The following is a 23,257-nucleotide window of genomic DNA, read 5'->3' on the forward strand; positions in this document are numbered from 1 at the left end:
GAGCATCACAGGACCCAAACATTGGAAACACCAAGGTCCAAATACACAGAGAATACTAGGGTCCACATGTCCAGTTTCTCATGCAAAAATGAAAAGTGGCAATATGAAAGGACTATGGAATTATTGTAAGATCACTGTAAGATGCTACCTACTTTACTACCATTGCTATATCAAAGCTCCTGGAACAGTGCTGGTCCTCACCTCACTCATCCCAGTCTTAGCTACATTTCTAAGAAATAATAAACTAAATAGCACTGTACTGCAGATCCTTCTTAAATCACCCACTTATTTGTGTAAACCCCCCTGCCCAGAGCATGGGCAGACGTCAGCAGAAACTGTGACCTTTTAGTGAGTATGGGGGATAAAACAAAGTGCTGTCAGTAGTAATGAGCCATCTGGACACTGCTGCATCCACACCATCCAGCAACCAACCCCCCTGAAGAACATATCAATCTGCTATCTGTTCACAAGGTGGTGGGAAGCATCACTGCTGTCACTCACCAGCCTGGACCAGTAATGTACCGCCAATCAGACACACCCTCCCAATGCCTGCTCCAGTTTGCCATCAGGCTTACTGGCCATTCATCTCACAAAAAAATGTAGTTCTATCAAACGTTACAGTTTATGGATTGTCTATCCCAAATGTGTGACTTTGGCTCATTCTAGCTGACAGAGGAATACACTCCAAAAATATTTTTTTTTACAATGGATGATCCTGGTGCAATAATTTCCTGTTTGAAAGACACATTTGCTATTTGTCTTCAGTACCACATCTATAGAAGGATTAATTGAGGAGAACAAATGAGGCAAAACGGATAGAGGGACTCTAGACTGAGGAGAAAAAGGGGTCTGGAAGTGTGTATCAGTACAGTCTGTTCAGTGTCATCCAGCTCATATGAATGGGCCTCACACACCCTATGGCCTGACAGCTAGGGACACATGCCTCCGAGCAGCAGTCGGATGCCACAGGCGGAATGGAGATACACACAATGTTTTTTTGTTTCCTAGCTGCGAGTTGTGTGTGTTCACAGGTGGATCCCACCTGACACGCTCTGGCTACTCTGGCCTCCCGCTTCGTCCTGCTGCTGTGGAGGAGTGCTCCCTGCTGGATCCAGAGGGAAATTTCTTCCCACTATGAGGAACATCTCTGGGGCTAACCGCGTACAACAATTGTACAGACTGCTGCTAATGTGAAAAGAGGACACAACGGATTTCGCAGACTGTAGACGGCAATATGGTGACTTAGTACTCTGGCAGCGAGGGAAAAAAGAGAACATTTGACATTTGTATATCAGATTCATTCCAATGTATTATTAGAATCTAGACGGGCCAGGGTTGTGGGTTCGATTCCCACGGGGGACCAGTACGGAGAAAAAAATGCATGAAATGTATGCATTCACTACTGTAAGTCGCTCTGGGCTGTTTGGAGGCCAGCTTCCACACCGATTTTGACAACCCATTTCTGTATGGACCTTGCTTTGTGCACGAGGGCATTGTCATGCTGAAACAGGAAAGGGCGTTCCCCAAACTGTTGCCGCAAAGTTGCCACAAAGCACATAATCGTGTAGAATGTTATTGTATGCTGTAGTGTTAAGATTTCCCTTCACTGGAACTAAGGGGCCTTGCCCAAATCATTAACAACAGCCCCAGACCATTATTCCTTCTCCATCAAACTTTATAGTTGGCACTATGCATTTGGGCAGGTAGCGTTCTCCTGGCATTCACCAAACCCAGATTCGTCTGTCGGACTGCCAGATGGTGAAGCGTGATTCAGCACTCCAGAGAACACAATGCTTCTTCACTCCAGAGAATGCGTTTCCACCCGTCACCGTCCAGTGACGGGGAGCTTTACACTAATCCAGCCGACGCTTGGCATTGCTCATGGTGATCTTAGGCTTGTGTGCGGCAGCTCGGCCATGGAAACCCATTTCATGAAACTCCCGACGAACATTTATTGTGCTGACGTTGCTTCCAGAGGCAGTTTGGAACTCGGTTGTGAGTGTTGCAACCGAGGACAGGTGATTTTTACATGCTATGCATTTCCGCACTCGGCAATCCCGTTCTTTGAGGTTGTGCGGCCTACCAGTTTGTGGCTGAGCTGTTGTTGCTCCTAGACATTTCCACTTCACAATAACAGCACTTACAGTTGACCGGGGCAGCTCTAGCAGGGCAGAAATTTCACGAACTGACTTGTTGGAAAGATGGCATCCTATGACGGTGCCACGTTGAAAGTCATTGAGCTCTTCAGTAACGGCATTCTACTGCCAATGTTTGTCTATTGAGATTGAATGGCTGTGTGCTCAATTTCATATACCTGTCAGCAATAGGTGTGGCTGAAATAGTCAAATCCACAAATTTAAAGGGGTGTCCAAATACTTTTTTTATATAGTGTTTGTTGCTAAAATTATGAAAGGCAGAATGAAAATAAAGGTAAAAAAAATGGAGGGGATGGGATTGGCCCAGAGAGGAGAGGAGGATGGACCAGATCCATGTTTTGTCTGTCCTTCCCTCCCACCCTGTAAATGCCATGCTTATGTTACACCTGCCTGGTCCCTGCTGTAGCCCATCAGAGTGTGAAAACAGTCAGCATGGGAGGATCAGTCTGTCTGTCTCTCTGTCTGTGGGAGGGGTGGGGATGGGAGCCTTTCCAAGGCTGTGTAGTGGGGTGTGACGAAAGCCTTATCTCCTGACAACCACCCCACTCAAGGCGCATGGCCAGAGACCTGTCAGGACCAATCATCCAGTGGCCTCAGCCCTGCCTCCTGCAGTAGCCCTGGATACCGAGGTGTTGTCACAGACTGGATGCACAGGAGGAGGAACACAGCCAAAGCTAGCCCAGCCAGCCCAGCCTAGCCTAGTCTCACTCTCTATTCCACATCCAGAGTGACTCATCCCCTAATTCCCGCTGCCTGCACCTCCGGAGTATGAGACTGAGCCTGACATTTCTCAGAATTCAGCATCAAGATATTTTCCTATGACAGGTTTTTTTCAAAATCAGGGGAAAATAAGTCACCTTGAGTTTATTAACCCTGTGAGATCGGAATAATTGCTTTTAATGCTATGGTATGCTTCCTCCTGCTCTGAGTTTTTGTACACATTTCTGGTAATAACTATTGATGGACAGGAACCATCAATCATGGCCGATGGGGCAGATAGACCTAATAGAGTCCCACAGTGGAGGTGTCATAATACCCCATAAAACCTAGCGGTCAAACAGGAAATGGTTCCAACCATTTTTCCACTATTAATTTTCCCCTTAGGGAATTTTAGAAACACTTAAAATAAGGGCTGTGTTTCGTGTAGGCTTACGCTTCGATCACACCGACAGCATCATTGCATTTTGGTGCACCAGAATTAGATTAATTTCCAATGAAACTCTGCGTTTTCCTTGCAGCATTGTGTTGCAGAGGCAGTTTCAGTGCGTTCAGTGTGTCGACGGCTTGACAGAAATGGTAGCAGAAGGTGAATGCTGAACTTTTGTTGCATACATATCCAGATGATGCTGCGTACTATTTTGCGCAAGGATGCTGTCGGTGTGTTCGAAGCGTTACCCTGGTGTGATGTTTTGATAACCATGTAAATCTCTCTCTGACAAGGTGACTTTTATCAATATATTCGGCTCTATTTACTACTAGATTTGAAAATGATAATGATAAATGATAATTAGCCTCAAAGTAGACATCATGGAAAACAACAAATCCCTCCAAGCTCTTGCACGTCATCTCTATCTGACACCTTTGCTAACAGGTATTGTGTCAATTTAAAACTTCCACAAGACAGTTCACAGAAATGTAAATTTAAAGAAATGTAGCCAATTTATGCATTAGATAGTTAATCCAGAGATTCTTACCTTTGCCTCGATTCGGCTGTCTCGTCCAGATCATCATGGCATTTGTAGTTCTTTATGATAGCCACATTAGCAGCTAGTTAGCGTTTAATTTGTTTTGGGGGGGAGGGTAAATTCAGGTGAACATATTGATAAAAGTCACCTTGTCCTAGAGAGATTTACACGGTTATCAAAACGTCACGCCAGGGTAAGCCTAAAACACAGCCCTTATTTGTGCCCTTATAAGTGTTTCTAAAATCCCCTATGGGAAAAATCAATGATGGAAAAACGATTGGAACCATCTCCCTGTGTGACCGCTAGGTTTTATGGGTATGATGACTCATACTGTGGTACTCTATGGGAGGTCTTATCCACTGGGCACACACTTGTTGAATCAGCATAGTTTCCACATCATTTCAATCAAATTATGTTGAACCAAAGTGGAATTGATGTTGAATTGACGTCAGTGCCAAGTGGGTAGTGTTTATGGAGCACTCAACAAGTTCATTCAACTAGTCAACGAAAGCTGTCTGCATAACTGTGGCCAAACTGTAGGAGTGGTGTGTTGACTGTCTGTATGCTGTGGTAGTCTGTCTGGGAGGAACAACCAAGGGCTACAGCTGCACTGACTTCCCTCATAAAAAAAAACAGTATTATTACCTAAAATGGCTCATAGCACTCCACCACAGAACCCCCAGATGTGTCCATCTGATCAATACTGAAACCTGGTCCCACTTTGCATATTACTCCTGTTTTTTCAGTCTCAGCCTCATGTATTCTTGTTCTCAGCGATTCATCTTCTCAGAGAGAAATATACCTGCCTAGGGAAGGGCGATATATCATAGTGCTTATCTGGTCCAAGGTATTTTCAAATCAAGGAACAGCGGCGTATTTAAACTAAAACCATTATACCAGGGGTTCTCAACAGTGGTGTCATGCCCGTAGGGGGCACAAAGACATGTGCCCCTCAGATGTGTCCTTTAAGCTCACATTTTTCATAATTATTTGTAAAAAGATCTGTGAGCGGTATTTTGCGGGTGGGGGGTGGAGGGGCACACTGACTGGACCAGGTAAGTGGTTCCTTCCTAGATGCACAGAGCAAAGAGGTGCCTAGGCAGGATGCTAGATACTCTAGTGTGTGCAGTATCGTCACTGTAAGAGGAGAGAGAGTGTAGAGTGACACACATAGCATTTGACTTGATTTTAGCTGCAGGTGACGGGCAAGAAGTATGTTTTGTAAATTAATTTGATCAAGCTATGTAGTCTAAAAAAAGTTTAGTTATTTCTCCATAATATTAGCCACCTAATTTTCTGAAAGTTGGAAATTCATGAACAGTGAATTCAAATTGACTGTTTATGTACTCATGGATATTTTCCACTGTGAAATTCATAGACAGAGCTATACATGCAAATATTGACAGACAATTAGACTGTCCTTTTCAAAACTCAAATAACAATAAATCGATACACAGTTGACAAAAATTGCTTTAATTATTGGGTTATGATACTACCAGTGTGGCAGCGGTACTAAACTAAGGCATCAAGTTTTAAAGAATCAATGTGCATCATTAATAAAAATAACTATTGAACAGGTAAAGAGGTATGCTAAGATAACCTATGCAGAAAAATATACATATTTTTGACATAGAATAAGGCATAAGGATTATGGCTCTAGAGTGTAGGAATGAGCTGTGATAGGTGTTTGAAGAATGCAAACTTCCGGAGGGGGGAGCAGCTTCACTACGTACCACGCCCCTCCATCCTGATGTACTTTGTGAATCCTCTAAAATAACGGGTGCATGACGCTCCTGGTTCTCAAAGTGGGATCGGAGGTACTGAAGGTGGTCCGAGGCCAGATCTCAAAATATGTACAGTACCAGACAAAAGTTTGGACACACCTACTCATTCAAGGGTTTATCATTATTTATACTATTTTCTACATTGTAGTATGTAGTATCCAACAAAGTGTTCAACATATACATTTTATATTTTATATTTGAGATTCTTCAAAGTAGCCACCCTTTGCTTTGATGACAGCTTTGCACACTCTTGGCATTCCCTCAACCAGCTTCACGAGGAATGCTTTTCCAACCGTCTTGAAGGAGTTCCCACATATGCTGAGCACTTGTTGGCTTCTTTTCCTTCACTCGGTGGTCCAACTCATCACAAAACATCTCAATTGGGTTGATGTCGGGTGATTGTGGAGGCCAGGTAATCTGATGCAGCACTCCATCACTCTCCTTCTCGGTCAAATAGCCCTTACACAGCTTGAAGGTGTGTTTTGTGTCATTGTCTTGTTGAAAAACAAATTATAGTCCCACTAAGCACAAACCAGATGGGATGGCGTAACGCTGCAGAATGCTGTGGTAGCCATGCTGGTTAAGTGTGCCTTGAATTCTAAATAAATCACTGACAGTGTCACCAGCAAAGCACCCCCACACCATCACACCCCCTCCTTCATGCTTCATGGTGGGAATCACACATGCAGAGATCATCCGTTCACCTACTCTGCATCTCTTCTTATTGGTGTTCTTTAGTAGTGGTTTCTTTGCAGCAATTTGACCATGAAGGCCTGATTCACGCAGTCTCCTCTGAACAGTTGATGTTGAGATGTGTCTGTTACTTGAACTCTGTGAAGCATTTATTTGGGCTGCAATCTGAAGTGCAGTTAACTCTAATCCTTTGCAGCAGAGGTAACTCTGGGTCTTCCTTTGCTGTGGCAGTCCTCATGAGAGCCAGTTTCATCATAACACTTGATGGTTTTTGCGACTGCACTTGAAGAAACTTTCAAAGTTCTTGACATTTTCCGGATTGACTGACCTTCATGTCTTTAAGTAATGTGATGGACTGTCGTTTCTCTTTGCTTATTTGAGCTGTTCTTGCCATAATATGGACTTGGTCTTTTACCAAATAGGGCTATCTTTTGTAGACCATCCCTACCTTGTCACAACACAACTGATTGGCTCAAACACATTAAGAAGGAAAGAAATTACACAAATTAACTTTTAACAAGGCACACCTGTTAATTGAAATGCATTCCAGGTGACTACCTCATAAAGCTGGTTGAGAGAATGCCTAGAGTTTGCAAAGCTGTCATCAAGGAACAGTGTGGCTACTTTGAAGAATCTCAAATATAAAATGTATTTAGATTTGTTTAACACTTTTTTGGTTACTACATGATTCCACGCGTGTTATTTCATAGTTTTGATGACCTCACTATTATTCTACAATGTAGAAAATAGTAAAAATAAAGAAAAACCCTAGAATGAGTAGGTGTGTCCAAACTTTTGACTGGTACAGTATATTTTTTAAATAATACTTTTCATTCTTATTTTTATTAAAATATATTCTATATTTTTTTTTACATTTCATTATTACATTTTACTAACAAATTAAATACATTTTGGCCAAGGGATAAGTGGAATAAGTTTAGAGGGTGTAATACAATACAATACAATGTTATAATAATATTTCAGATAATGTTGGTCTGTCTTTTGGTCCGTCTTTTGTTGACCAATAAGAAGGATTCACCATTAAAATGCAGTTTTATGTGGGCCCAATAAAAAAAATGGGAAGAAATTTGTGAAACACTTTCATTCCACCGATAACTAGTTACTGTATACAGTATATAAACTCAGCAAAAAAGAAACGTCCTCTCACTGTCAACTGTGTTTATTTTCAGCGAACTTATCATGTGTAAATATTTCTATGAACATAACAAGATTCAACAACTGAGACATAAACTGAACAAGTTCCACAGACATGTGACTAACAGAAATTGAATAATGTGTCCCTGAACAAAAATCAAAAGTAACAGTCAGTAAGTAACAGTCAAAAGTAACAGTCAGTATCTGGTGTGGCCACCAGCTGCATTTAGTACTGCAGTGCATCTCCTCCTCATGGACTGCATCAGATTTGCCAGTTCTTGCTGTGAGATGTTACCCCACTCTTCCATCAAGACACCTGCAAGTTGCCAGACATTTCTGGTGGGAATGGCCCTAGCCCTCACACTCCGGTCCAACAGGTCCCAGACGTGCTCAATGGGATTGAGATCCGGGCTCTTCGCTGGCCATTGCAGAACATTGACATTCCTGTCTTGCAGGAAATAACGCACTGAACGAGCAGTATGGCTGGTGGCATTGTCATGCTGGAGGGTCATGTCAGGATGAGCCTGCAGGAAGGGTACCACATGAGGGAGGAGGATGTCTTCCCTGTAATGCACAACGTTTCTTTTTTTTGCTGATTTTACAGTTAGCACAATTACTGGAAGTCTATGGTATCTGCTCACTAGCGTTAGTTAGCAACTTCCTTCAAAGTGCGTGCAGCAACATAAAAATGGTATCCACGAGATCATCTGACACTGGGGAAGTAGATAAAGGGCCTCATTAACAAAATCCCAAAGTATCCCTTTAAGGACATTTTTTGGGGCCTGGGAGGCTCACATGGATATTGGTGTCCACAGTCCTCTTTTAATTATGTTTTAAAATGTTTTTAGAATATAAATCCACTGTAATTTAAAGTTTAAAACCGCAATTTATTTTCTCTGCCTCATGGCAAAATGTGTAGAATTGCAGGATATAAGTTTTAAACTGCAACAGAAAGTCTCCCTGCCCCATGAAAAAATGTGCAAAATTACAGGAAATTAGCTTGAAAACTTTATAATGTTCTCTCCTATGCCAAGAGGTGGGCCTTTAAAATGTTCCTTCCCAGGGCACAAGACTTGGTTCATCCGGCCATGCACTGCCAAAGTCATAGTAAAACTCCTTGCATGCTATTTTTATCTCACTCGAGTTGTGTTCTGATTATGAAGGGGTCTCTGATCAATTTGCTATCACAAAAGGGGTCCCCAGCACCCAAAAGTCTGAGAACCCTTGCCTTATACAATACTGCGATTACTAAACAGGAGCCAACCGAAGGGATTTTTTCACTATTGAAAATGATTGACACTTTATAAACACTGGATTCCATCCCACCAAGGAGGCTTTCAGTCAGATGTGTAGCGGAATGTAAATAAGCCTGTTTAAGTCCCATTGATGTGTAGATAAAGAGATGCAAGTTTGTTCACAGTGTCATTGTTTCTCCTTCAAAGAGATAAGATATCAGATGGCTGATAATTACACAAGCACCGACTCATTAGGGGGGGAAGACTTCATACTAATCAAAATGCATTAGTAGACAAGCATCTGACATTAGCTCTAAAATAGCTCTTGTGCAAATTGAATTTGACAAAGTGAGTTAGGGCCTGCTTTACTCAATGGATGTGTACTGCAGGGTTTAGCACATTCAGTGACAACATCACCTACTACTTGCTAACTAACCCCACAGGTAAACGTCTATTCTATGCTAGTGGAAACAATTCACTACTTCTAGGGGACTGACTTAGTCTGAATCGAGACTGGACAAGGCCATTTGTTTCGTTTAATGTGGGTTAAAGGAAGTGCCTTGCTCTCAGCCATCATGTGGGCTTAGCGGAAAGATGTTTCATTTGTCTGGAGAAAATACAAAAATCAATACTTTAATTTCAGTTTTCAATTAAGAGAGCTAACGGGTTAGCTAGCATTTTTAACATGGGTCCTCTATGCTCATCCATCAGCATTAGTGCACATTGGAAATAATGAATATGACTGCATACTCTATTATCTCTGTCCAAATGGGAAGCACAAAGGTAAGTAATATAAGTGGACAACCACAAACTAATACAATGTAGTGGATGTAATGGACCCTCCGCTCTTTCTTTGTAAAGTAATTTATTACCAGCTGAGCATAAATGAGACCGTGAACTGTTATGTTGCTTGGAAAATGGCCAAATGCACCCTGAATTTGATAATTATTTTCATATTATCTTGATATTAATACAGATTAACAGGCCAATTGAAATGTTACATGCACATACCTTGATTAAGACTTTAATCAGCAACTTGATAGTAGGAAATCTAATCATTGGTAATGATAACCAATCTGGCTATTTTAATAGCTTAGGCAAGGAGGATGTTTGTTTTGCTGTTCACATTTAGACCACTGTGTTATGCCTTGGTAAGTATGGAAAGGATAATGGTGCTTCAGTTTATTATTTTATGCTTCTATACACATGAACGTACACACACACAAAGAGTGTGAGCTAGAGAGAAAGAGAGAGAGAGAGAGAGAGAGAGAAGGGGGGGAGGGGGCCATCAAGCAGGAAGCTTGGCAGCTAAATGCCAAGAAAGTTGGGCTTGGTTGAAAAAAACAAAGACAAAACAGGTTAGAGTGCCACAAGAGCAGAAAGGAAAAGGGCTCCTCAATTGTATTGTGCTGAGACGACTGAAAACAAACCTCTTTAACAAAGAGATATAAAACCAAATTAAACATAATCTATAAAATGCTTCACTACATCACCACACTTTATTTGAGATTTCTGAAATATCATTCAAAACCGCAGCATGTTGAATTCAGCCGAAACACTATTTTGACTAATAAAATCACCTAATGAATGTACGTCTGTCATTATATGCTAATGAAATACTTCTCCAGGCCCATTTTTAAGTGTTGCCATTGATTTTCCATGCATGTATTAATGAGAATACAGGCAGTGTTGGCCAGGGGAAGGGAAGAGATGGAGGGAGGGGACTGGCAAGGGATGAGGGGCTCTGGAGTGCTGGGTTCAATTGACAAGGCCCTCAGTGACAACAGGAAAAAGAGCAGGGTGAGGTAGAGAGAGCAGTGGGTGAAAGAAGAGGCCTTCAGGTCTCTCTCGCTCTCCATGGCGGCTGTTATTAGGCTGGCAAAAACTAGGTCAGTCTCTGGGATACAGAAATGACAGGCTAAATTGCTTTGCCAAAGCTGAGAGAGAAAGAGAGGGATATATATATATGAGAGAGAAAGAGAGAAAGAGTGTGGGCCCTCTTTGTTTTGTGCTCAGTATAATCGGCATATATCTTTTGCAGAAGTTGCGATTCTTGAGTTCATGTAATGACTGCTCAATGTGCAACAACCAATTTTTGGCACAAGGCTAATTGGATTGGACTAAGTCTGTGCCAGGGCTCCACCACGTGGTCAAAAAAGAGACTTCCATCGGCGCTCTTCAAATAAATTACCTACCTACTATACGTACCAGTGGTACTGAAATGTGTCCTGCACAAGTCCCTATATTTAGGTGTACTGTATCGTACAAAATCCTTAATTACATACTTAATCCTCTTCATTCCTATGTGGAACATAAGCCTTCCAGGAGAAAGCACCACTACTACTTTTTTGCCTTTTTGGGGAGGGTTTTCCATAACAGGCCACAGTCCTTCATCTCCTTCTCCATAGTTCTTTGTCAGGTTTCCTTTGGGCAAGAAACAATCAATCAATCAATCAAAAGTATTTTATAGAGCCCTTTTTACATCAGCAGTTGTCACAAGGTTTTTTACAGATACCTAGCCTAAAAACCCAACGAGCAAGCAATGCAGAGGCAGAATCAGAGTTGCTAGGAAAAACTCCCGAGAAGGCAGGAAACCAGGAAGAAATCTAGAGAGCAACCAGGCTTCGAGGGGTGACCAGTCCTCTTCTGGCTATACCAGATAGAAATTTAAGAGTACGTGACCATTAAGGCCAGATTGTTTTACAATACGTTCAAACGTTCATAGACAACCAGCAGCGTCAGATAATAATTGATGGCTACAGAGGGTGCAACACTTTAATATTCTAAAATTAGACAGCTTTTCATAGTCAGGGAATCAACGTTTCAAAGTATCATTACATATTTGCAGCTACTGTTCTTGGATGAAATATGGCTACAAATATTTAACTTTCATGATAATTCTTGCCCAATCCATAGCCACCAACGTTTTATATGTAGAGCTCAAAATAAATAAAATACTCTAAAGTAGCAGAGGAAGATCAACCTTTATTTATTGAAACTGCTTGCATACAAAATATATTGCACTATAACCAGACAATGTCAACATAAAGCCCAATCTGTTCCGCTAATATGTACAAAGAAAATATTGCCCAAAGTGGTGTAACATACAAGGTCAGTCTACCCAGTTGGTTCACTATCTACAGTATTTCTGCTTTCAGTTCTGCTTTCAAAACACAACACCCTACAATGTGTGCAAGAAGAAATGTTTTACAATTGTATTTTTCTTTAATCGTATACGTTCCCAAAATAAATAACTAGAAAACAGTCTGTTTGGCAACACTGTGACTTGACCTTGACAACAGAGTAGACTGTGAGCTGATCTGCAACATCTTGTCAGTTTACTGTCTGTGTCAGATAGAGAAATGTCATTCAAATACTGAGTAAACCATTTATGCCCCAGGCAGGGTTAGATAACGTCCCAGATGGATGGTGCCATTCTGAAGAGACCATGGCCCACATTGCTCAGGCCATTCATAATGATCTGATCAAACATCTCTTCCAAGTCTGCACCATTAAACTGGGCTAAACCTGCCATCATTTTCTGTTTTAAAAAGCTTTTTTGCTTATCCCACCCCTCTGCTATTAATACAAAATATTCAATTAATGTCTATGTAATTTCATCATCATACTTATCTAATTTATATAAAATCCCAAAGACTGAGTCAGACTGGGGCCAGTTCAATTGTTGACTGTTAACACTGGGGAGAGCAGTGGCTGTTAGCCTGCTGAAAGACAATTTTGCTAATTGGACATTGGCAAAAAACTGCAACACAAGAGATGCTCAGACAGCTGTTCACTGATGCCCATTGGCTGTACATCATCCAATGTTGCAATTTAGAGTGTAAACAAGAAAACAACAATTATTAAAAAAGACACTAGGAATACCCTCACAGTATTTTTTTTTCTTCAACTGTAAACTAAAGTTTTAATGCACAAGCACTGATCCGATATAAGACATATGGTTATAACATGGGACTAAACTTCATCCTCCATACGGCAAAGGTACATTAGACTCAGAGTTAGCTATAGGGTTATCTAAACTTGGTAATATTGTTGACAGCATTCATGTGATTCACCTGCTGAAGAAATCTTATCACATCATTGTTTATTATGGTTCATATTATTTAGTAGTTGCAAATAAACCAAAAAGAATGATAAGTGCACATTTGAAGTTCAATCCAAAACAATAGCAAAAACATATTTTAAACAAATTAGATAATATACAGTATGCACCCCCCTTATATAATTTACAATCTAATGACCAATTGTCAATATCTTATGAACAATATATTAGGGTTGGAGAGAGATGTGTGTGTGCCAGTCTTCCCATTGACACTTTTAAATGAAAAACCAACAGGAAAGTGATTGTTGGTCAATGTATGGCAAAAGGACCATGTGCTCAATATCGCTCCCCAGTTCGACATAGTTCATGTTAAAAGGTCCATATATAAGTGCTTCTGTCATAAGGTACTGTACAGTGTTGACAATATGGAATCCTATCTGAATCTAATAGTCTCCATTAAATGTAGCCAGTGTGAAATGACATGAATCTGTTGAGACTTGAATAAAAATTCACACAAATAAACTCACAGCATCTTTCTCCACTGTGATCCTATGGTAAGATAGATATTGAATTCATGGTCATTCCACCATTTAAAAAAAGAGAAATGCTTTATCATTGGCTAGAAAAATCATCATCCCTATTCAAGCAATATTCAGCACTAGGAAACAGAAACCAAGCAACGCTTTGGGAAACTCAAGATTGCTGACTTTCGCCAATGTCAAAACCAATGATAAAGATGTAGCCTACATGCATCGTAAGGTTAAAAATACAAACTTTTCATTTTTTTTTGGAAGGTGAGCTGTGTGTTCACTACATGAGTAAAATCCATTACTGTTTTCCAATGTCGTCTTCTTCCCTGATTGACTTCTATTTGTGATACTATCCACACGAGATAAAGGCACAGATCAGAGAGGAGGGTTATTCTTTTTTTTTTTGCTAATGATGCAGCCGTGACCTCACATGGTAATGAGTTCTATATTCCACTGTGACACACGGCTCCATAAACACATCATGATGGAAAGAGAAGGCAGGAAGGACCAAACAATCCAACCCTCTATCCGGAGAAAAGGCTAGTACTGTACACGAACAAGTGATAGAAAACCATATCCTTTTAGAAATACAGATTCATCAAGGTGGCCCCTCTTTTTGTTTTACACATTTTCTCCCCACAGATTTTAATCATCTGATAGGTAGTTGTCAACAATGTCAATTAGAAAAAGAGTGCAGTCTCAGTTTTCCTTCTCCCGTTAACACCTAAAAGCGTAGATGGCTCCTTCCCTGTACACAGTAACCCACCCACCTGCCGCTGATGCTGCTGTCGGAGTTGCTTTGTCCAAAGTGTGCTTAATTTCAGCCCTGACCTGTCCTCTTTGGCCTAACGTGTCTCTAATGAAGAAGCTTCTGGATTGATGGCGTGGTGTGTGTGAAAGAGACGTGTGTGTGTGTGTGTGAAAGACGATGGTGCCTTCCGTTGGCCCCATCTACGACACCCCGTTCACCACCACCGGGGGCACAGCGGTGGATTCACCACTAGGGCCCTCCTGCTTCTCCTTCTTGATAGGTCGCTCTTTGATGGGTCTCTGTCGGTTTGCTCCGGGGACAGTTCCGTCGCCTGCGGGGCCAGGGGGACCTCTGGCTGCAGCATGCACACTCCTCTCATTGTTACTGTCCACTCGGATCTGTGGGACCAGAGGATACTGTATGAGATGGTAGATTGGGGAGATGCAGGACAACGGAGTAGCGTCACTTACAGGTGAATTAGAGTTTGGAGCAGTCTGTCCGCCCGCCAGATGCATTTATATTCGATTCTCCTGGAGAATAGAGTCGGCTAATGTGCTATCACTTTACGTTTGCACACGCCACAGATGACCATTAAATCGGCACTTCTATAAATTGCGTGTCAGTCGTGTGGTGAAAAACTCAATGGTCCGAGCTCGAACTGTTGTTCCCATGTCTCCCCAATTTAAATTAAAAAGGGCATAAAGCAACTATTTCTCAACGCCAGAAATGCAAATATTACTAACTTAGAGCACCCCAAGAAAACATTCACAAATTACAAACACATTTGTATAATACTGTAATATTGACCTAAAAGTTGGGTTTGAGGTTCTCCAAATCAGAACTAACTTTGGAAACAATCACACAACATCAGCTCCACAGTGAGGAAATAAAAATCCATGCTCACCCTTCATCTACTCGTGGGTAAAAAATAAAAATAAACTTGTGGGTTAGTAGTATGGAGCTAGCTAACAATTGCATTTTTATTCATCAAGATGGCCAAGCTTTGTGTGGTAGTAGGGCGTGGACACACTTGCTATGCCTCCATGGCCACGGCAAATGAAACAATTCGTAAAAAGTGAGAAACATTTGTGAGAATGACGGGGTTGAATTGGGCATCTCCTCGTCAATTTGCAGGGCACATTTCAGGACTTGAGAACTTCCATGGCCATCAACAATGGAAGGAGGGTTCAGCAAAACGTTGCTTTTCCAAAGTGGATACTGTCCCTACCAACAACGTGGCTTATAAAATATCCCGAACAGCCAGCAGCACCAGCAGAGACAGAGCATTATCAGGGCTTCACAGTTTAAGTGAAAGAGCTACCGCATTAAGCTCATGTCTTCCACCTAAATAACACTGATTAATGCCAAAGTAACCAAATGTCTACCAGCTGTGGAAAGCTAACTGCTGGTGATGTCATAGAAAGTACAAGCCTATGGGAAAAGAGTCACGATGGAAGTCAATGTTTCTGTATAGAGCAGAGGCTGGGACTGATGTGGGGTCTGTGGGTAGATGGCGGGCTAAACTGAAATGAGACGCGTCGGCCAAGTATTTGATCGTGGATCTGGTGAAATTTTGGAGAAAGGAGGCATGTTTCTTTAGAGGGGTGGATTGTGGATTTTGCTCAATGGGAAAGTTTTGTCTATTTCTGGAGCTTGCCGCATGAATTGTGTTTTGGGAGCTGCTGGCTGTCTGCATTTGGGCTCTGTGTGTGTGTGTGTGTGTGTGTGTGTGTGTGTGTGTGTGTGTGTGTGTGTGTGGATGGCTCATTGGAAAGTGTCTGTGGCGCCTGGGGAGTTTTCTATAGAGCCTGCCTGCGGGATAAATTGAAATGCGACGCTTTGGTCTGATCGCAGATCTGATCGCAGATCTGGGGTCATTTTGGTGAAGTCCCAGAGACAGGCTTTCTTTGGAGCTGTGAATTGTGGATTTTGTTCAATGGGAAAGTTTATTTTTTGATCGTAGGATAAATGTTGTCACAGCGGCTTCTTGTTCAAGAGTCATCAGCTAACATTAGCTTGCTAATGCCAGCTATTCTCCTCCTCCATTTCTGAAAGAATTTGTGGCCGTTTCTTTCTAAACTGGCAAAATAAGTGAGCTAAATTTTGTTTGTGTACTGCCATATGTCAATAATGTCACTAACATAGCAAAGTTTTTCGCTGGTATGGGCTAGTAAATATCCTAAATCTAGCCAGCTAGAGCCGAAAGATAATTCTCTCTAACTCTCCCCAGTTTTAACTTTGTTTCCTCTGCTGCTGGCTTGATACTGTTCCCTCAAATAAATGTATGTAATTCGATTTTTTTTTCTATAAAGATTGTAATTGTGTCAAAATGTTATGAATATTGTCGAAAAATCCTCAGCTGTGTACCAGCTTACCATGTACAGTAGGCTACAGTAGACTCACCGTGCGAGTCATCAAAATGACTATCTTGCGTTCGGGCAGTCGTCGTGGTTTGTATATGCGGGGAGCATAAATTGTACAATAGTTATTATACAGCGCTAACTACATAAATATCTGATAGGGTCCATTATCTGCTACCTGTTAAGTCTCTGTCAGAGGTCATTGACTAAGTTGCCAAACGGCTCCTGTCGTGTGACCAAAATGGCTCATTTTATGACCAAATGACAAAATGAAGTTCCTACAAAGCGCAAATTGTATTATTTTCTACATTTCCCAGAGGTCTTGAAATGGTACATGGTGACATCTACTGGTAGTGTTATGACACAGCAACTGAGGCTGCTGCCAGGAACAAAGAACAGCTGTTGCTTCTGGAATTCCTCACCTGCAAAGAATCTTCCTGAGGCCTTAGCTTAGGGTCTCTGGTATTCCGTGAACGTGACTCAGTCCACTGGATGTCTTCAGCTACAGAGACAGACAAGGTAATATACAGGACCTCAAAATGTTATTACGGCAGAATGATTGTATCATTATTCTGACTCATACAGCAGTACATAAAACCCTAAGGCAACGAATGCATTTATATACAGACAGTGAAACGGGGCCCTTGCACAGTAGGGGTATTATAGTAAGAATAGATAGGCTAGTTCGAATATGGATAGTAGACCTTTGAAGCCTCCCCCTCCTCTTCCTCTCCCTCCCCGTCCACGAGGCCCTCCTCCCCCTCTCTTGCGTGTATCGGGTCGTTTGGGGAAGCCCCCTGTCAGCTCGTCAGTGGGGGCCAGAGACCAGTCGCTCAGCTCGTCCTTGTGGTCCGACTCTGTCTCAGACGCATTGGAAGCCTCAGAGTTGGTGCCTGGTGAGAGCGATAATCAGTTATCCTGTAAATAATCACCAATTTACCAAGTTCCACTCAATCCCATACAGCCATAGTATTGTGAAAAAAAATAAGGAAATAAGGTTCCATATAGGCTGAACTTGTTGCATATGAACATACAGTAACACATAGAAGACAATCAGTGCCTTCTGGACATAGCCTACTGTTCCATATGGACCTGCAGATACAACTCCACTCTTTCCAGTTACATACCGGAGGTAAAAGAGGGGCCACCGCGTCGGCCACGGCCTCCTCCTCCCCTGCTGAACGGCTTCCCTCCTCTCTGGGAGCCCATGCCCATCATGCCCAGGCCACCGTTGTCTACAATGAAGATCTTGTTGTCAGGCCGTCCAGTCCCCGGGGCCCTGGGGCCTCCTCCCCCAATCTGCCTCAGCTGCTCATCTATCTGCAGCCGCTCCATGCGCAGCTGGTCCACTTCCTACAGGGAGACAGTGCGTCTGTATCATGACTGTATTCAATAACAACTTACTTATTTAAAAGTAACCTATATATCTAATAGTGAATGTTAGGCAGAACCTATCATTCTGATGAAGTCAACAGTCAATAGAACAGTAAACAAACTCCTGATTTCAGTCTTTGGATGAAAGCTTCTGCTAAGTGGCATTTATCTTAACATCCATAAAAGGAACATAATCATATTGCAAATTTTAGCAAAGCAATAGGTGAAAGCTTCTAACCTTCAGATAGTTGAGATGATAGTCTAACAGTACTTTAGCATTGGAAATGCTTTCCTTTGTACCCACAAAGACAAACGGCACCATGCCCTGTAAGAGAAACAAACAGACAGGATCTAATGAGGACAGAGTGGCTCCAAAGTCATCAGTAGAAACCAATTAAAGTGAATACAGAGTTCATTTGATTCTAGCCACTTACCTCATCCACTGGAGGTGGCTTTTTGTCGTTCTCAGCCTCGATCCGAACTCGAACAACACCAGATTTATCCACTACTTCCTGGATCAACTTCCCATTTTTCCCAATGACTTTCCCTGGCAAAGGAGATGTGGTATTAGATTATGAATGATGATAAAATGGAGACTGAGTTTTGATTACTTTTCAAACAGAACACAATTTTATCATCTTCTTCTTTACCCACTAAATTCCTTGGTACTTTGATGACATCTTCAGAAAATTCCAAGAAGCTCCTAGCCTTGCGGACTGCCTCTTGATCCTGCAATTGAATCATACCCAGCAGAAATAAAATACATTCATGTCTATCACTAGTATGACCAAGTAAATATAGCTTGTGAGTAGACGTTTGTGAGCTTCCATATTTGTGCTAGTTGTGTGGTGAGCTCCCTACCTCGCCATAGATGTGGAAGGTGCAGGTCTCTTCGTCCAGGTCTATGGTGGTGACCCCAGGTACTTTCCTGGCCTGCTGGATATTGGCACCATGGGTCCCGATGGCCAGCCCCATCAGGTCATCTCGTACCACAAACTGCTCATGGAACCTAGATGCCAGCTGCCGAGAGCTCTGCACACAAACCATAACCCCACGCATAGTTTAACCATAGTTCACCTCATGCAGAGAGACAGCCTATTGAGGTTAACAACGCTAACATGGCTTTGTCTTAATATGAGACAATAAGCAGGTTTCCATTCAATGTTTTTATGCGAGTAAAGTACATGTCGGATAAAAAAAAAAGTCATGACAGGCCTGATGGAAACAGAAAATGTTTCGGTAGACTTTTCAAATGTCAACAAAACACGCTAGACAAGGTAGGATCTTTGTGTCAGTAAAATGAATTACGTGAGAAATGTCGGTGGAAATGCTTTTATGCGTAAATATTTATATAATAACCATCATATCGAAGCAAACTTGGGGACTTGTGTGGTCCTCCCACAATGACCAGTCGGGAAAGCATGCAGTTTATTAGGCTACAGATTAAATCAATGACGACGAACTTCAGAGGGTGGTGAAAGTACAAGGTGATGAGCTTCAAACTCCTTTCCAATAAATATTGAGCGTCTTATTGGCTGCTGTTTGACAAATACAAATAATATTTCTCCATAATAATAATAATAATCTCATGTAGGCTATACGTGCCTATACCTAAGTGGGCACACTTCCTATATAACGCAACATTTGTGTGAGAAAGCCATCAGTAGAGTTGAAAATGCTATGAAATATTGTTTGCATAATGTTATGCAGATTTTAGAATATTTGCATGAAAATCTATCACCAATTGGATGGAAACCTAGCTAATGTGTTTGACTTGCGAGTGTGCTTAAACTTTAAGTACCTCCAGTTGGCGGCTAGCCTCCTCGTTCCTCTGCATTAGGGACAACTTGGTGCGCAGGCTCCGGAAATGCATGTCGCTCAGCATCTGCGCCCTTTTGGTTGTAATCTCATTCACAGACTAAAATCAGAGAAATTATGCGGGAACTGTATGAAACAATACCTAACAGGGACCGAGGTGTGAAACTTTGAGAAGCCAGAAAAAGAATCGAACATACCAGAATAACAAGCTGTCTTTTGTCTGAGTCATAAGTGACATTGAATGCTCCCACTGCCTTCTTAAAATCTTTATGAGAGTCTTTCGAACACCTAAGAACAGAAAACAGTTTTGCCCCAATAGCAAGTCACACATTAGCCTCAAAACCAATAGTCACACATACGGCAGCAATGACAACAAAACTCTAGTACTTTACTTGAAAAAGCCTTGAAGAATAGGCCTACTTACATTTGCAGCAAGTCCTCTGGGACGTCTAGGTGAATTTTCAGGAAGGAGTTTTTTGTAGCTGTCTTGTTTGGGTTGACAGGCCGTAACCTCTCTAATGTGACTATTTCATTGAGCGTGGCATCACAAGCTGCATACTCTATGACATAAAACTGAGAAGAAGAGACTTACATGGGGATCATCATGATAAGATTACAATAGCTACATAATAATAATAAATGAATGCAAACTCTCACTTGAACTGCTGCATTGGACTTACCTCTCCCTTCACCATCCGGACCTTCGCCAGCCACCACCCACATGGTTCTTTATCATTAGCCCTAGAATAAACCTGTGGATAGAACAGTGGATAATATTTGATTAAGTACATCTTGTTGAGTTATTCTCACTGATATCCATTTCAATTGTTTGCGATACACATTCACCAAAACCCTGTGAATAACCAAACAGAAAGAACACAAAAAAGCAGCTCCCTTCTGCTTTCAAGAAACACATAACTATTGTATAACCTAGCCTACTAGCAATCAGCAAAGTATTAGGTTTAATTGACATTGACCAGTGGGAGGGAAGTCCTTATCCATTACTTACAGCACATACCTCAACTTCATCACTCTCGTTTATCTCTTTCTGAAAACCTGTGGGTGGAGGAAATCGAACATCATGGAAGGGAATTTGACGTTCTGGCTGCCAACTGAAAGAATAGAAATAAACAAATGAAACCTGGGCACTTCACAAGGGGAAATTAATCAACAACTGAACAAGTGTGCGGTGCACATACACTGTAGTTCAATTAAAAGAGATACCAATTGTTATTTGCAAGTACAACTAATTATAGTAGACATGTAGTCCATGGTGGTTAACTATTACTCAATGCCTGGGTCTGATTCAAAGTAGCATACTGCGTTGCTATTTATCGAACTACTGTAACTACAAGCTAGTTACAGTAGCTACCTAGTTGGCTAGCTGGATAGTCCACATTAGATTTGATCGCCAGCTAGCTAACGTTAGCTAATTGGTTTATGTTGCCGGAAACCAAACACTCACTTGTTTTCAAAGGACACGGTGACAGCACTTTCATGAACATCCTTCAAATATCCCTAAAATGAGAAAAGGGTTGAGAAAAAACAAGACATGAAGCAGACAGTCATTGAGCCAACAAGAGGTCAAAGCCAAATACATTTTAATCTCATTGACTGCTGCTAGATAGCAAGTCTTATTAACGTTACAATATTAACTAGGCAACACCTGAAACTAACGTTACTCGACGAAATAACATATGCCACCAACGACACAAAACTCAAATTATTTATGGCCTTATTGAAACAACTTCAGATGTGTTGTTAGCTAGCATTGGCTGCACGTCTGGTAGAATAAGGCTGTGCTGTCTTGTCTGGGCCTGACGCGTTACCCCCTAGCTAGCTAGCCAGCTGTAGCAAGATAACTCACTGACTGACTCAACATATTTACTGGACACCGCTGTACAACAGAAACGCATTCAAATACTAGAACTAGCAGCTAGTTTGCTAGCTACCTAACGTTACCAACCCACCTTGTAAAAAGCCCCACTCGTCCCCCTGACTTCAACCGCTAGCTCGTCCATGACACCGAAGCTAATGTAATGCTAGCTGGGTAACGTTAGCTACAACACTATGAGTGCAAAACTCCGGTCTTGAATCTCTCGGTAACGTCGTTACCCTTTTGCACGCTTTAATTTTTCGATTTGCAAAGTTGCAATTTTAGATTTATAAAGAAATGAAAGCGAAACATTTAAATGATGCTAGATCATACAGTTCGCAACTGCTCTTGCACGCATTGATGTGTAAACATGAGCCTCCCTTCCCATCGTCACGTGACAAGGGTCAACTCTACCATGTTCGCTCAGTTTCATATCATCGGTTTCTATTCAGGAATGAGTGGTTCAGCGATCACTGTGCAATGGATGTAATAATCATCATAGTAAAAATATATATATATGACATCTATTGTGAAGCTGTGAAACCTATTCTTATTCTGTGAATTATTTCCCCCCTTGACATGTTCAAATAACTCAAGCATTGTTTGGCATCTTTTTAATAATTCGGCACAAACTTGACTTGGCCCCAAAAAAACGGCACCGATTGGCCTATAGGTGCGCTGTAGAAACCAGAAACTTGGTATGTACCTTGCCTAGCCTTAATTTGTCATAATATCAGTCAGGATAGATTTTCCTCCTTTGAAATGTTTGAAAACCTTGGAAATAACACACAATTCAGTATGTAGGCCCATGGTACATCTCTTAATTTACACTGAATAAAAATATAAATGCAACATGTAAAGTGTTGGTCCAATGTTTCATGAGCTGAAATAAAAGATCCCAGGAATGTTCCATATGCACAAACAGCTTATTTCTCTAAAATGTTGTGCACAAATTGTATTACATCCCTGTTAGTGAACGTATCTCCTTTGCCAAAATAATCCATCCACCTGGCAGGTGTGGCATATCAAGAAGCTGAATAAACAGCATGATCAGTACACAGGTGCACCTTGTGCTGGGGGGAAATAAAAGGCCAATGTAAAATGTTCAGTTTTGTCACACAACCCAATGCCACAGATGTCTCAAGTTGAGGGAACGTGCAATTGGCATGCTGACTGCAGGAATGTCCACCAGAGCTGTGGCCAGATAATTAAATGTTAATTTCTCTACCATAAGCCGCATCCAACATCATTTAAGAGAATCCTCAGCTTTCTCCCATCAAAGCCATTAAACTCAAACTGTTTTAAAGTCACCATTGTCCTCATGGTAAAATCCCTGAGCGGTTTCCTTCCTCTCCGGTAACTGAGTAAGGAAGGACGCCTGTATCTTTGTAGTGACTGGATTTATTGATACACCATATAAAGTGTAATTAATAACTTCACCATGCTCAAAGAGATATTCAATGCCTGCTTTAAAAATGTTTTTTTACCCATCTACCAATAGGTGCCCTTCTTTGCCAGACATTGGAAAACCTCCCTTGCCTTTGTGGTTGAATCTGTGTTTGAAATTCACTACTTGACTGAGGATCCTAACAGATAATTGTATATGTGGGGTACAGAGATGAGGTAGTAATTCAAAAATCATGTTGTTATTGCACACAGAGTCAGCCTATGCAACTTATTATATGACTTGTTAAGCAAATCTTTACTCCTGAACTTATTTAGGCTTGCCATAACAAGCCTTCAAACTCAGTGCCTTTTTTGCTTGACATCATGGGAA

The 23,257-nt window shown here is 41.5% G+C and overlaps 1 protein-coding gene across 2 annotated transcripts; it reads right to left on the reverse strand.

Moving 5' to 3' along the window:
• Nucleotides 1-11,673: 11,673 nt before the first annotated feature.
• fmr1 (fragile X messenger ribonucleoprotein 1) lies at nucleotides 11,674-21,891 on the reverse strand. 2 transcript variants are annotated; one of them, XM_014200137.2, is made up of 15 exons: nucleotides 21,575-21,891; nucleotides 21,070-21,122; nucleotides 20,623-20,716; nucleotides 20,285-20,356; nucleotides 20,029-20,177; nucleotides 19,802-19,892; nucleotides 19,588-19,704; nucleotides 18,648-18,818; nucleotides 18,437-18,515; nucleotides 18,221-18,333; nucleotides 18,025-18,111; nucleotides 17,540-17,765; nucleotides 17,117-17,305; nucleotides 16,835-16,914; nucleotides 11,674-14,450 (listed from the first exon to the last, which is right to left on the reverse strand). In XM_014200137.2, the coding sequence occupies exons 1-15, from the start codon at nucleotides 21,623-21,625 to the stop codon at nucleotides 14,253-14,255; spliced, it is 1,770 nt and encodes a 589-aa protein (XP_014055612.1). In that variant the 5' UTR covers nucleotides 21,626-21,891; the 3' UTR covers nucleotides 11,674-14,252. The 2 variants fall into 2 exon arrangements, with proteins under 2 accessions (XP_014055612.1, XP_014055611.1); XM_014200136.2 differs by having other exon boundaries at nucleotides 20,614-20,716.
• Nucleotides 21,892-23,257: the final 1,366 nt, after the last annotated feature.

Source organism: Salmo salar, chromosome ssa05 (genome assembly GCF_905237065.1).
Source record: "Salmo salar chromosome ssa05, Ssal_v3.1, whole genome shotgun sequence".
Classification (NCBI taxonomy): Eukaryota; Metazoa; Chordata; class Actinopteri; order Salmoniformes; family Salmonidae; genus Salmo; species Salmo salar.